General features: G+C 40.3%; 1 protein-coding gene across 3 annotated transcripts in view; it reads left to right on the forward strand.

Moving 5' to 3' along the window:
- Positions 1–567: 567 nt before the first annotated feature.
- PARD3B (par-3 family cell polarity regulator beta) overlaps positions 568–13101 on the forward strand; it is a 390939-nt gene continuing 378405 nt past the window's right edge. For all 3 annotated transcript variants that reach the window (XM_051623713.1, XM_051623715.1, XM_051623716.1), the window contains exon 1: positions 568–843. In XM_051623713.1, coding sequence (XP_051479673.1) covers positions 724–843 — 120 coding nt within the window. In that variant the 5' untranslated portion in view covers positions 568–723. The remainder of the gene's footprint in view (positions 844–13101) is intronic.

Consider the following 13101-nt stretch of genomic DNA (forward strand, 5'->3'; position numbering starts at 1 on the left):
GGTGCTGTTCAGGCACCGCTGCGCTGCGGGTTCGGGCGCTCCAGAGCATCCTTCCCTGGCGGAGCGCGGTGCCCCCGTAACGGGCTGGTACGAGCCAGCACTTCATGCCGGTCACTGCCCCGCGGAGCGGACAGGGTGCTGCTGCCGGGGTGCGGGGCGCGCGCCCCGCTGCACGGCGCGGAGTGCTCTGGGCACAGGCCCGCAAGCTGCACAGGGCGGCCTGCCGAGTGGCCCCGCTTTGCTCGGCGTGGGCAGCGCGGGGCAGCGTGCCCCACGGGGCCGGGCGGGCCGACCCGCGGGGCGCCGCGGGCCCTTAAAGGGGGCCCAGCCCGGCCCCTGCGGCCTGCCCTGCTCTCACAGTGCTGACGTGTCCCGGGCATCGCGCCGCCGCAGCCCCCGGCCGCCCCGCCGCGCCTGCCCCCCCCCCCCCCCCCCCTCCGCCGTGCGGGGCCGCCCCGCCCGGCCCGCGCCTCCCCGGAGAGCGGCGCGGGGAGGGGCGGGCAGAGCGGCCCGCCGCGGCGGAAGGAGGCCGCGGCCTCGCTGCCGGCCCTGCCCGAGCGCGGGAGGCGCAGCCCCGGGGCTCCGCACGCACCTGCCGGCCCGCCCCTGCCGCGCCGCGGGGCCGGGACACGCACCTGCCGCGCCGCGGGCCTCCCGCACCTGCGCCCGTCCCCCGGGCGGGGCGGCCGTTTCTGGGCTGGCAGGGCATGGCGGTCCGCTGAGATGAAAGTGACCGTGTGCTTCGGGAGGACGGGCATCGTGGTGCCCTGCAAGGATGGGCAGCTCCGCGTGCGGGACCTGACCCAGCAGGCCCTGCAGCGCTACCGCAAGGCCCAGGAGAAGGTGAGGGCGCCTGCCCGTCCGCGGGTCGGGTCGTGTGCGTAGCCGGCCTGGGGGCTGCGGGGCCGCGGGGCCACGGGAGGAGGGGCGGGAGGCGAGCGGGGGCCTCGGGGAAGGCCCGAGTGCTGAGCTGGAAGGGGCGCGGCGGCGCTGCGGGGCGGGTGGGCTGCCAGGCCCCGCGGCCGTGGAGCCCCGCGGGGCACGGTCCCGCGTGGGCCCGTGCTGTGCATCCCCCTGCCAGAGACTTGGTGTGAACAGCTGATGCTGCCGGGCTGCCAGGGCCTTCCGCTCTGCTAACGACCTAGTGCGACTTACCTTAAATGTTTTAGTGTTTCTCGTGTTGTTGCTGTGCACGCTGTCTAACAAACTTGAACAGACACAAACATAACCCGTGTTGTTTCCATTAAAGCTTGTGTTTCTGGCATCAGCTGCTCAGTGTGGTGCTATCTGCATGGATAGAGGGCTTCCTTTACGTGAAAGGAGCTCGAGTTTTTCTTAGGTTGTACCTAATTGGGCATAAAAATACTTTTCTTTTTCCTCCAGGAGGCAGATGCTGAAGGCTAATGGGATACTGTTTAATATTGATGAAAGGCCTAGTGTTGCAAATACGGTTTTGAGAAAGAGATTACAGTTACAAGCCCTGAATTAAGGGTTTGCAGATTTGTCCATCCTCCTAAGACATCTGAATAAAAAGTACAGCCCAAGGCTTATAGGAGGTGTTTTGTGCCCTTTACTGGTTTCTTCCGTGCCCAGTCAATTGTTTGATATCCTGAGTGCAAAACTCGAAGTAAAATTCTTGGTCGTGCAGGTTTATATTGAGAGAAGCTTGCTATTGATATGTTAAATCTATCATGAAAAACTGAGGCTGCCTGCTCTGTGGTAGAGACTATAGTGGTCACCATGTTAGTCTTTCTCAGCAAGTGTAGTGCTTAACCTGCCCTGAGATAAATAGAGCTTGACAAATATTCTTTATGAAACTTTTTTTTCCTGGTGAAAGTTGCATGTGTGCAATAGTTACAGAATATTCATAGAATTCTTGGTGCCCTTACAGTGAACAGTTTTTGAGATCTTTTGTGTTGAAGTATGGTTCAGAATACGAAATAGGCATATGGTCTCAGTTCAAGATTGGGTTTTTCAGAAACATAATTACTTTGGCTCAGTTGAATTTGGAAATTTAAAATTTTATTCCAGCTTTGATTTGTGCTTGTGATGACATTGGCATTAGTCTCATGATCATGTCTGAAAGGTGGCCTGCCTTTTGGTATAAATTCTTCAAATGCCTTTCCCTCTCTCTTTTTTTGTTATATATCTTTTTATTTCATCAGAAAGGAGTGGAAGGATGTCTGCATTTCTAGGTAAGTCTTGGCTGTTCTAGAAGGCTCAATAAGTGGTTTATAGGACAGAACATGAAATTTCAGAAAGCTTCAGGTAAACGCCAGACTTTAAAGGTGTACTACAGTCCAGTTAGTTCCCCATGATTTTGTACCCAATTTGCTAGTTAGGTAGTACTTAAATAAAACTGTTTATATGCTAAGCAGTCATTTCTTGTATCCCCCTCAGTTGTGAGGTCAAAGTCATCCAGCCTTCTCTGTAGGACAGCCGAAGGCCAGAGTTCATGTTTCTGACCTTGTTTTATTTCCTGACTTTGCAAATAAAGCTTCTTTTCTGGCTCTTTCCTTGTAGAAGTCCTGAGTTCCCTATCCTGTGTTGTAAATGGACTAAGTGGATAAGGGCCACTTTGTTCCAAAATTGCTGATCACCTTCAGCAATGGTGATTCAGAGCTTCTACAATGAGGTGTTAACAGGCAGAGTAGGGAAAGAAACCTAGGGTTCTGAAGGTCCTGAAAAATATAGGTTTTCTTTCAAGTAATTAAATAAAGTTTTATGACTTCTACACCCTCTCTTCACCCTCTTTGCTGGAAATTTAAACAGTTCCCTTGTGGTGCTTTGATTAGTTAATTTCCGTCTACATGATTTGCAGTGGAACTAACCAAAACAGTAAATAGATACTTTTTTCCCTCTTCTTGTCCAGCATAATTCAGAGTTACTGCTCTTTTCTGAGGGAAGGGTTGAGGGTTGGTAAAATAGATCATTCAGCAGTCACAAACAATTCATTTTATTACCTTGTGGAGTGTCATTGTCTAATCTAATATGGATGGATTTGTTGCTTTGCCATTTTCCTTGTATCAGCTCTTTCTAAAATTAACTTTATTTACAAAAATATAGAATCTTACAGAGAATGGGATTATTTCAAGATGATTAGCAGCTAAAATCTGCAGAGAAGTGTGAGCACATAAACAGGTTTATGTTAGAGATAGCGGAAGATTTTTTTTATTTTCAAAATATTTAGAATGTTTGGAATACTTCCTGTGGCAGAATGCTGCTGCTTCTCTTGGCATGCTAAGTGTTCTTTATCTTATTGTTTTTTTCAAGTGTTAAACTCTTTCAAGGGAACAAAGTGAAAAATAGCGTTATTCAAGTGCCTGAAGGATTTGGAGAAGGGAGGAAAATTGATACAAGCGATATGTTTCATAGTTGCAGAAAATGGAAAAGGTAGCCAGGATACAAGGTAGCCAGGGCTTGTGATAAATCTCTGAGGACTCTACAGGAAGTTGCTTATTGTAGCCTGCTGTGTTTTCTTAGCAAATCTGATGTGAATTCTTGGCTGGGCTGCATTGGCAAGGTTTGGTCAAAAGGCTCAATGGCTGTGCTAACTGAAATAATACTGGCCCTTTGTTTCAGCTGAAAAATCGGTGATTATTTTTTGATGCTACTGAGCGTAGCAATGGGCTTTAGAGATACTGTTGCAGTTCAGAATGGGCAGATCTTGTCTGATTAATGAAGGATACAAGTAACTGCAGTTAAGAACGATTATCTGTGTTACAGTATCAACTAAGATTTCTGTGCTGTGGGATTTAATGGTGTGAATAGACTTAGATGTTTAAGAAAACTTTCTGTGTATCAGCTTCTTCATGAGAATCATAAGTACGTTTTCAGTGAAGTGACTATAATCTCAGAGAGTAACTTGTGTTTCACTGAAATCAAGCTTGGTCAAACTTTTTTATGACTTGGGTTCTCCTTTTGTTGCTGTTTAGTAATGTGTGTGTTTGGGCTTCCTGCTGACGGGTAGATATAGTAGGATTAATGGTTCCTTATTGCAAACCCAATCCCTTAGTATTTATTGTAACGTGGTATTTTTGGTGCCCTGGGGAGACCTTGCATGATATGTGTTGTATTTGGGATTCTTTCCTTGTGTGAAAGCAGATGCAAAATACTCGAGTTGCTGTGCTTGTCTTAACTGTGTTTGCTTTGTGGTTATAAGGCAGCCCTCGGATGTGAGGCAAGGTACCTTGCTGATTCCCTGTTTCCAGTGAACTGTGAGAGACCTTTTGTTTGTTTCCCCGCCCCTGAGTATGTGGATGAGAGAGGGTGAAAGAGGGTTCTGGGTCAGCACTGAGGGGTTCTATATGCCCTTTTGGTGTTTTCTGGGTCTATGTGGTCCCACTGAATGGAATTCCTCAATCCATAAATGTGTTCCAGCTAAACACACCACTGTGCTCATACTTCTCTCCCTTTAAATGCCTCTGCTCCCAAGTAGGAGGCAATCCTTCAATTACCAGCTTTCTAATGAAGCCCTTGGTTCAGCTGGAGATGCTAGCTTGCTGACTCAAAGGCCTTTAGTGCTGTTGCCATGTACAGCAGAAAGTGATGTATGCCTAGGGAAAGGAATGGCTGTGTTACTAGCAAGTGAAATCCTCAATGACTTTTCTTGTAGCTGCAGTGAAACTTTCCCTGGGAAAAAATGCACTTACCTAAATGACTTGCTTGAAGTGACTGCTTTGACAATCTGAACTATTGTGTATGGAAGGCAATTGAACAGGGGGATCATGGAAGCCACGTAGCAAAATTAACAAGCAATTTGTCATTTAAATATCAGTTTAATACTTGTTGCTTAAAGCACAGCTAAATTCTTGAGTGGGTCACTTTCACAGTTTTTGTGGGCCTCCCTTTGGGAATACTGACTTGGACAATCAAATGTTAGCTGAACTGTCTTACAGGGACTTGATCTCCAGTTGTTATGGGCATTAGCGTGTGTGTTTCCAGTGATGAGCATGTGCAGAAGCCAGCAGTTGATTCTGGAACGGTAATTTTAATTGGCAGTCAGACTGAGTAGGAAGCAGTAACATAGTGACTAAATTGATTCAAGAATGGTGAATTTTTTATCATAGCGCAAAAAAGTGGGTTGTTTGGGTTGTCTTGGTGAATTTCCCCAATTAGATGCATTTAAAGAGCTAATGCTGCAGGCTCATTGTCTATATAAGCTTCTGATTCCTTTTAATAAAATACTTCCCCCCACTTTTTTTTTTTGCTTACCCCACAACCTGACAATTAGGGGTTTTTTTTGAATTCTCTATTGCTGTTGTAAATCATCCAGCAAGCAGGAGTACTACATGTTCTTGTAGTTTCTCTAAAGATGTAGGAAAAATGGCAACTTATTTTGACTCCAAATTCTATAATCATGGAAAATGTTTGGAAAAACATAGCAGATTGATTCAGAATATATATGTAGGAAGTTTTAAAATAAATTATTTGTTATGAAAATTTCTCTACTTTGGGGAAACTGTAAGTATTTAGTCCTTTATAAAGGCAGAGTAATTACAGTTGTATTTGTCTGGTGCTTTTGTCTTGGATCTAGGCTCTGGTGTTGTTGGGTTGTTTTTTTTCTGTGGTATGGTGTGGTTTTTTTGTTTGTTTGGGTTGTTTTTTTTGGGGGGGGGTTTCCCTACCCCAGTTTGTCTTAGAAAGTTTATTTAACTTTATGCTCTAATAGGGGTGGGGTTAATCCATAATATATATATATATAATCAGAGCATTCATCTCTGTTATGTTTTAATTATTCCTGAGTAGATGTGGTGCTTTGTAAGATGGTTTATTGGTCACAAGGACGTAGGGCTGATACTTGGATTTGATGATCTTGAAGGTCATTTCCAACCTTAATAATTCTGTAGTTCTGTGATTCTGATATTTGTCTTAGTATTGCTCAATCAATATGTTAGTGAGCTTTTACATTGTCTTGGAAACTGATGTATTTCAATGAACAGCTTAATTATCACTTCTGCATTCAGCCTTGAGAATTGTCCACTATATCACTCTAAAAAAAAGATAATATAACTTGATACACTGCTTTTCCATTACTGTTGTGTGAATTTATGGGTAACTGACTCATATACAGAAGGACAGGCCACGTAAATAGGAGCAGTAAAGAAAAGCGAGGGAGAGAAATTATTTTAAAGATTCTATATATAACAAACTCTGTTACTGACAGCAACTCTGATATTTTATTGAGGTTGGAAATAGCTTTCAAATGGCAGAATTATTTTTTTTTTATCACTTAAAGAATTTTCTAGATCACTTTTACAGTGATCCTGGAAAACTGGGAGTTGAAAAGTGCTTTCCGTTTTGTCCTGTTTGTGTAAACTGTTTGCTGCTTTGCTACGTTGTAGCCACTAGTGTTGATGTAATGAGATTGTGGTAGATTTCCAGTTTCCTTTTCTCTTTTTAACAGGAGTTTATAATCCAAACAGAAAAACTGCTATTTGACTTAGTAAAGCTTGTTGTACAAAAGGTCTTATAGGATGTTACATACTTGTGTAACCTGAAAAACAAATTTTTTGATACCTTTGTGTTTTTTTAAGAAGTAAACTGCTGCCAGTAACTTGGGCTTTTGGCTGAGTATTAAGTTACCATATGCTAATATGTTTCAGGGGAGGTCAGTTGAAGGGTAGAGCTGGATAAAACTGGTGGAAACTCAGTAGGCAAAATGAAAATAACTCACACTGGAAATACTGCAGGTCAGACTTCAGTGTATGTAATTTAATTTTTCTCTCCCAGATCATATTTATCAACTTCTGAGTACTATTCAGTTAATATTGGAGAGACAACAAAGATGTTGTAATAAATGTTAGAAGTCATAGGAGGAAGCCATTGAAGAGCGGTACAGAGTTCTCAGTAGTAACTGCTTCCTGTTGCCCTTTGCCAAGTTGAAGATTAACTCTGAGTAGTCTTGTATGCATTTGTGAAGGAGGAATTTAAACCCAAAATGGTAGTTTTTATGTATTTCTTTCCAAACCAGGAAGCACCATGTAGTATGGTAGTCTCAAAAATTCATTCTGGCAAAGGATGGAACTTGGAGGTGCTTTTGCTTGCTGAATAAAATGCAGCTTTCATATTTTTGTATTTGAAAATGGTGGGTTGTGTTCTGTTGGTGTTTTCTTAAAAACTTAATGGTTTTGTTTTAACAGATACAGTTAGTTGAGAAGAATGGTTCATGTTTTGTGACTATGCTTTCCTCCTCACTTGTTCAGTATGATAGGTCAGTTGAATCACAGCATACTGTGAAGAGTCTTGCATCCTGCTTTTGAAGCAGCAGATTTTGTCCCCCATTGAGCTGACATTCTTTAGGCTTCCTAATGATGCTAATGTCGTAACTGTAGCTTTCCTAGGCGTGAAGGCCTATTGCTTTATTATTATTGAAAACTCCCTCCAGCCTCCTATTAAGATGTCTGTGTTTCATTCTTAATGAATGTAATAATGCTAAAGGTCTTAAGCAATTAGTATAGTTGAAAACAGATTTATATTTAGTTTTTGAATCTTGCTTATGCATAAAGATATACCTATTTTATGTCAGGGAACTGAATAAACAGAAATTATGGGTTCATATGAATGACTTGCTAGAAATGCACTTCTAAATTCCACTGATAAGATAGTGCCCTAGATGCACTGTTAAACTGAGAAAGTTGCTTCATATGAAAGATTTAGAAAACCAGCTTGTTGCAAGAACTTTCAGGAAAAAAGTCTATGCAGTACTTGTGTAGGATGTTCCTTAAAAGTGTTTTTTGTTCCCCTCAGGTTGTATGTTGTTGTGTACATCTTATCAGTTCTTTATTTCTTACGTAAGATTACTTCAAGCACTCTTTTGTAAAGAAAACTGTGTATTATAAGAAGTTACTGATGGCACTGGGTAGGACTTTTTTGAACTGTTATCCTCACTTTAGGGAAGAAATATGTAAGACTTGATTCTGTAAATGTTTTATTGTTTTTTTTTTCTTATGCCTAGTGATTGTGCTATAGACACCTCTATTAAGTGTGAACTGTTGTAATGTTTTAATGCCATCAAAACCTGTCTTACTTTCCAGTGTAAACCTGTAATTTGTATGCCACCAGTACATCCATTCAGAACTGATGGTTTTGTTTTGTTGTGGCAGGTGCCATAACACTACTTCAGTGCTTAGATTTGCTCTCAGGAATGCTCCTGAATTGGGAGGTTTAGGCAAGTTGCTTGTTGGTCTAATAAGGATGCACTTGAAAACATTTATTGCCACAGTGTGAGACCTCTTACTTAAATGCTTTTCTTTATTGGTTATTACATGTATGGAAAAGAAAGCTACAGAATGTTTGAATGACATGCTTCTTATAGCTGGTAATAAGGATACCATTTGTATGAATGGTAGACAGGAAGATCAATTATTGTAGTCCAACAGAGATTTTTATTTGGAATAACAGAATTTGGTCTGATTTTTTTTTTTTTTTTTTTTTTTTTTTTTTTTTTTTTTTTCTGGTTAGGGGTTTGACTTCAAAGATGAGGCTCCAAAGGGTTTTGCAGTACAGCTTATCTGAAAGAATATTTTCCAGATTCCCAACAAAATAGTAGCTATTGGTAAATCTTAACTTGGATCCTCTGTATCATTTCCCTTTATCCAGCAATTTCTCAATCAGTAGAAGAAAACTGAGTACTTAGACAAAAGGAGAATTGGATACAACCCAAGGAAGCTCCAAGACCTGCACTCCTGAAAAATTTTCTGGCTTCATTTTTTTCTTTGACTAATCAACTCCTGTGTTCATCTCTCTTCCCTAAAACCTTAAAGACCTTCAGATGGTTGTAGAAGATACTATCTCATTCTCATTAATCCATCAACAGTTGAGCTGATACTTATTGGCAAACCTGAATATCTGATTTATAGATTTTCTGAGAGGAGAAGTTACTTTCTATCATCATCTTCTGTTTGTTTTGATTTGGGTGTCAGTGTACTAAGATCAACTAAGAGTAGTTCGAGCTCCAAAGAGGACAGAATCCAGCATGTCTCTATTTGAACCTTTTAAGGAGACACAAGTCATAAATCTTGATGGATTAATCCCCTGTATGTGGTGGATTTGTCCTGTGTCCAAACAAGTTTCTGTCCTTCTAGCAAGCAGACAGGTGATTTTCAGCTGCTGCAGAAGGTGACTGGTTGAAAAGATGCATTGTACCTGCTCTACAGCTGTTCTCTTGGCTGGTGTGCCTGTGAGGCAGGCAGACTTAATTGAGTGCATCCTCATAAATTTTGGTGATGTCTGCCTAGAGGTAGCTCCTTATTTATGCTTGTCCTCAAAGTAGAAGTTTTGAGGGCATATAGTCTTTCCCAGCCTGTTTTCTGGTTTTGTTTGCATTTTTTTTGTGGTTTTTTTGTGGTTTGTTTTGTTTGTGTGTGTGTGGTTTTTCAGTGGTTGGTTTGGTTTTTTTGTGTGTTTTGTTGGGTTTTTTTGGCTTTGCAGTGCTGGATGTGATTAATGGTGATTAGTTCTGCCATTTTTCTATTTTTTAAGAAGCCTAACTACTAGAATTTTTGCTGGATTTATTCTAGATGCTAAGCACCACAAAAATAGGACAGAAATACAGTAGTGCAGAAGTAGGGGAAGCAATAAACAAGGCCACTTGTGACAGTATGTCTATTGTTGTTGTAAAAGTAGAAGTAATTTAGGGATTCTACAAATCTGATCAAGGTGAGATTGCCTTTGCATGTATGGGGAGGCCTGTGCAGTTGAGTAATGAAAATTTCCTCAGTCTGTCCAGGATAGAGCCAAGCAGGTAACTTCCTCTGTTATGTGTCACACTTTGTCATCAGTAATTGCATGATCACGCTGCATCTCACCTGTACATGCTTAAACTGAAACAAGCTTCTGCTTTTAAAATAGCTAAGCTTGATGTCTTCCATTCACTACTTAAATTATTTATTTAAATATGTTCTTATTAATGGTATTCCTTTTTATTTCAACTGTGAATTAGTTTATGTGAAAGCCTGTATGGAAACAGGAAGTCACAAAGGAAGTTGGTTTTGTGTGGTGGGTTTTTTTTGTTGTTGTTTTGATTTGGTTTTGTGTTTGTTGTTTTTTTTTTTTCTGAGTAAAGACTCCAGAGGGCTTGTATTTAGAAATTTAGTAATTGTATTTAGTATTTTTTAAGCTTGCAGGAAAATATGAGGTAAACATATTATTTCATCAATTGAATGTCTCTACATAGAGAGCTCTATGAAAATGTAGTTTACCTCCAAACCACATCCACTCACATTGAATTAAAAAGTTATTGGCTGTAAGAATTTTTTTTAAGGTATAATGTTTTTTCCTAATAAAATAATTAGCTACAGTATGGGATTTTCAGCAATCTCTTGGATTATTTTTACAAGCTGTTTTATTTCATGCTAGCTAAGGACTTCTTAACTTGAGGAAATACCTGGTCTGCTCTAGTATGCCAAAGAAGCGGCATATTTTGCTTTGACTTCTCTACTGAGATTTTCTATAGTTGTCTTAATCTTGTCCTCTAAGTTGTCCCCTTCTTGTCCCCCTCTCCCTTCCCACTCAGTAGGGTAAGTTATAGCAGTATACTCATGCCAAATTTACTTTATTGGTGTATTTTTCAGAAATCTAATTTTAATAGTTGGCTTATTTAATATATATAACATATGTGGGGTTTTTTTGCTGATGTTGGGTAATTTGGCTGTCATCTTCTGCTTCTGGAACCTCAACCTGTTCTTTGTATGCCCAAAGAAAGAAGACTGGAAAGGAGATTTCTCCCTTGAGTTCAATCTTTCCATGTCTTGTGTGGAGTAGAAAGACTTGCGGAGATTTTTCAAGGACTGAAGGGAGTTAATGTGCTCAGCTCCCACAGAATTAGGCTTGTTTGAAAAACCAGGCTGCTGCCAGTTCACAATTAATTTTCTCCTGCTGGCTGTAATGAATGTTTGCTGAATAACTGTTTCAGGAGTTCCTGGCATGATAAGCTGCAAAAAGAAGACTTCCTGAAGAGCTGGAAACCTAAAATAGTGGTTTTGGGTAACAGAAAGGAAAAGGTTCATTGGTGTTTTGGCATTGTGCATAGAGAAACACCAACATTTGTGTAGTAATATGCATGGTGCAGACTTTTTTTAGACTGCTATGAAAAAGGAGGATAGATTTTTTTTTTTTTTTTTTATAAAAAAAATTGGAGTTTGTGTGGAGAAAAGATATAATCAAATGTTAGGGTCTGTCATGTGAATGATATATGATGAGTCCTCTGTGTTAGGCAATAAGATGAGCACTAAATGTTTCAGGAACAGATACTTGGATCACTCTTGCTCAGCTGCTGACTGATGGGAGAGATCAACTTTACCTGAAAAACCCTCATAGAAACCACTCCACTGGCTTTACAAATAGCAAAATTAAGTATTAATTTTTACTTGAAATACCCAGCTCAGAAGTGCTTGAAAGAACACTCATGGCCTGTACATTTAAAAAATATTGCATCTGAGGGGTTTTTCCTCCTTTTGATTACTGTTGTGTTCAATCCACTTATTTTTCAAAGCTCAACAGATCCAAATTGCTCTAAACTCTTCTCTTTTTCACATGCTTTGTCTTGAAGTTGGATCAGATGGGAGTATTCCAGTGTTGACCCTTTAGTCCATGAGTCTGGAAAAATGCTGGTTTAGCCCATCTTCTATTTACATCAGATTTTGTGGGTTGTTGGGGAGTAATAGAAGCAAGTTAGAAACTGAAAACTGTAGGTAGTTTTGCTTTTGTACATGCAGTGTGCTTTTTCTTAATAAACCTCATGTAGCATTAAAAATGTATTGCTGAAGTTGGACAGTGTTCCTGTTCTTGCTCTCCTCATCCGGGTCTTTGCTAGCTGTACTTGCAAAGCGGGGTTTTTTTGTTTGATTGTTTTGTTACAGCAATGTTCACTATCATTTAACTGTGAATAGAGGCTAAATACCCACTTTGGTTGTGGATTTTTAAAATATATCATTAATTCTGCAGTGATGTATGTTACTCTTGTATTCTTTCTTGTCTGTAAGAAAAATATATATTAATTGCTGTTGTTTAATTAAATAAGCCATATTCAAAGACACTAGGATAACACTAGGTAGGCCTTTTTGGTAACTTCATATTGTTTCAAATGTAACATACATCTGTCAGGATACACACATTCTTTCCTTGCTATGACATAACTGCCTTTTGAATTCAATGGAAGTGGAAGAGTCTGGCTTATTGTTCATACTGCAGTTCATTAATGGCTGTAGATATGAAATGAGCATCTCACTAAATAGAAGTCTTGGTCAAACTTCGACTCTTGCCTTAAGGGTTTGAGAATAGACAATATAAAAAAAACCAAACAACAAAAACAACAAACCAGCTTCTTTCCAGATGGCTGAAGGCTTGATGTGTCTTTGTTTAGCTGTCATTCAAGCGTGAATACTGTGGTGTTTATAAGTGTGGTCAATTTTTCTGGTTTGAAATGATCCCTTTTATGCATTGTGTGTTTAGAGATTAACTGTTTGGCTTATCAATAGGGATTCTGGAGAAAAATACCCCAACTTCATGGTATAGGATGTTAGTGTTCATAAGCAGGCTTGGCAGTGCAAGTTCTAGCTCCATATACCGTGTTGCACACAGTAGTTATTTTGAAATAGGTTGAATGGACTATTAACATTCTGCAAAATGTTATTTCAGTTTTTAAACATCTTTCTCATGATGAGTTTCAAACTACTGTTTTTTGCTATTGAAAAATTGTTTTTTCTGCAATCTGGAGGGGAAAAGGTTTGATAGAGTGGGCTTAGTGGGAAGGAGTTTGCTTTAATTGGGGAAAAAAAAAAAGGCTAGATTTAAACTAGAATTGTGGATCACACTTTTTATATGATGGTTTTAGATAAGCATGTGAGTTAATACCCATATACAAACTGCAATTTAATGAACAAAGTGTTTAATATTGTTGTAATCTTGCTAAGGCTCATTTAATGAATTTTCTTTTTTCTTGTTGCTTTTTGTTTTGGAGTCTAACTTCATAGTTAGTGTATGAGATACCTCTAATAATGCAGCCAAAGCTGTTGCAGATTCTGTAGGAGGCCAAGTGACTTACCTTAGGTGACCTTTATACTGGCAAATTCTGATGTTATCATTTTTTCTTTTAACTGA

Source organism: Apus apus, chromosome 6, assembly GCF_020740795.1.
Source record: "Apus apus isolate bApuApu2 chromosome 6, bApuApu2.pri.cur, whole genome shotgun sequence".
NCBI lineage: Eukaryota > Metazoa > Chordata > Aves > Apodiformes > Apodidae > Apus > Apus apus.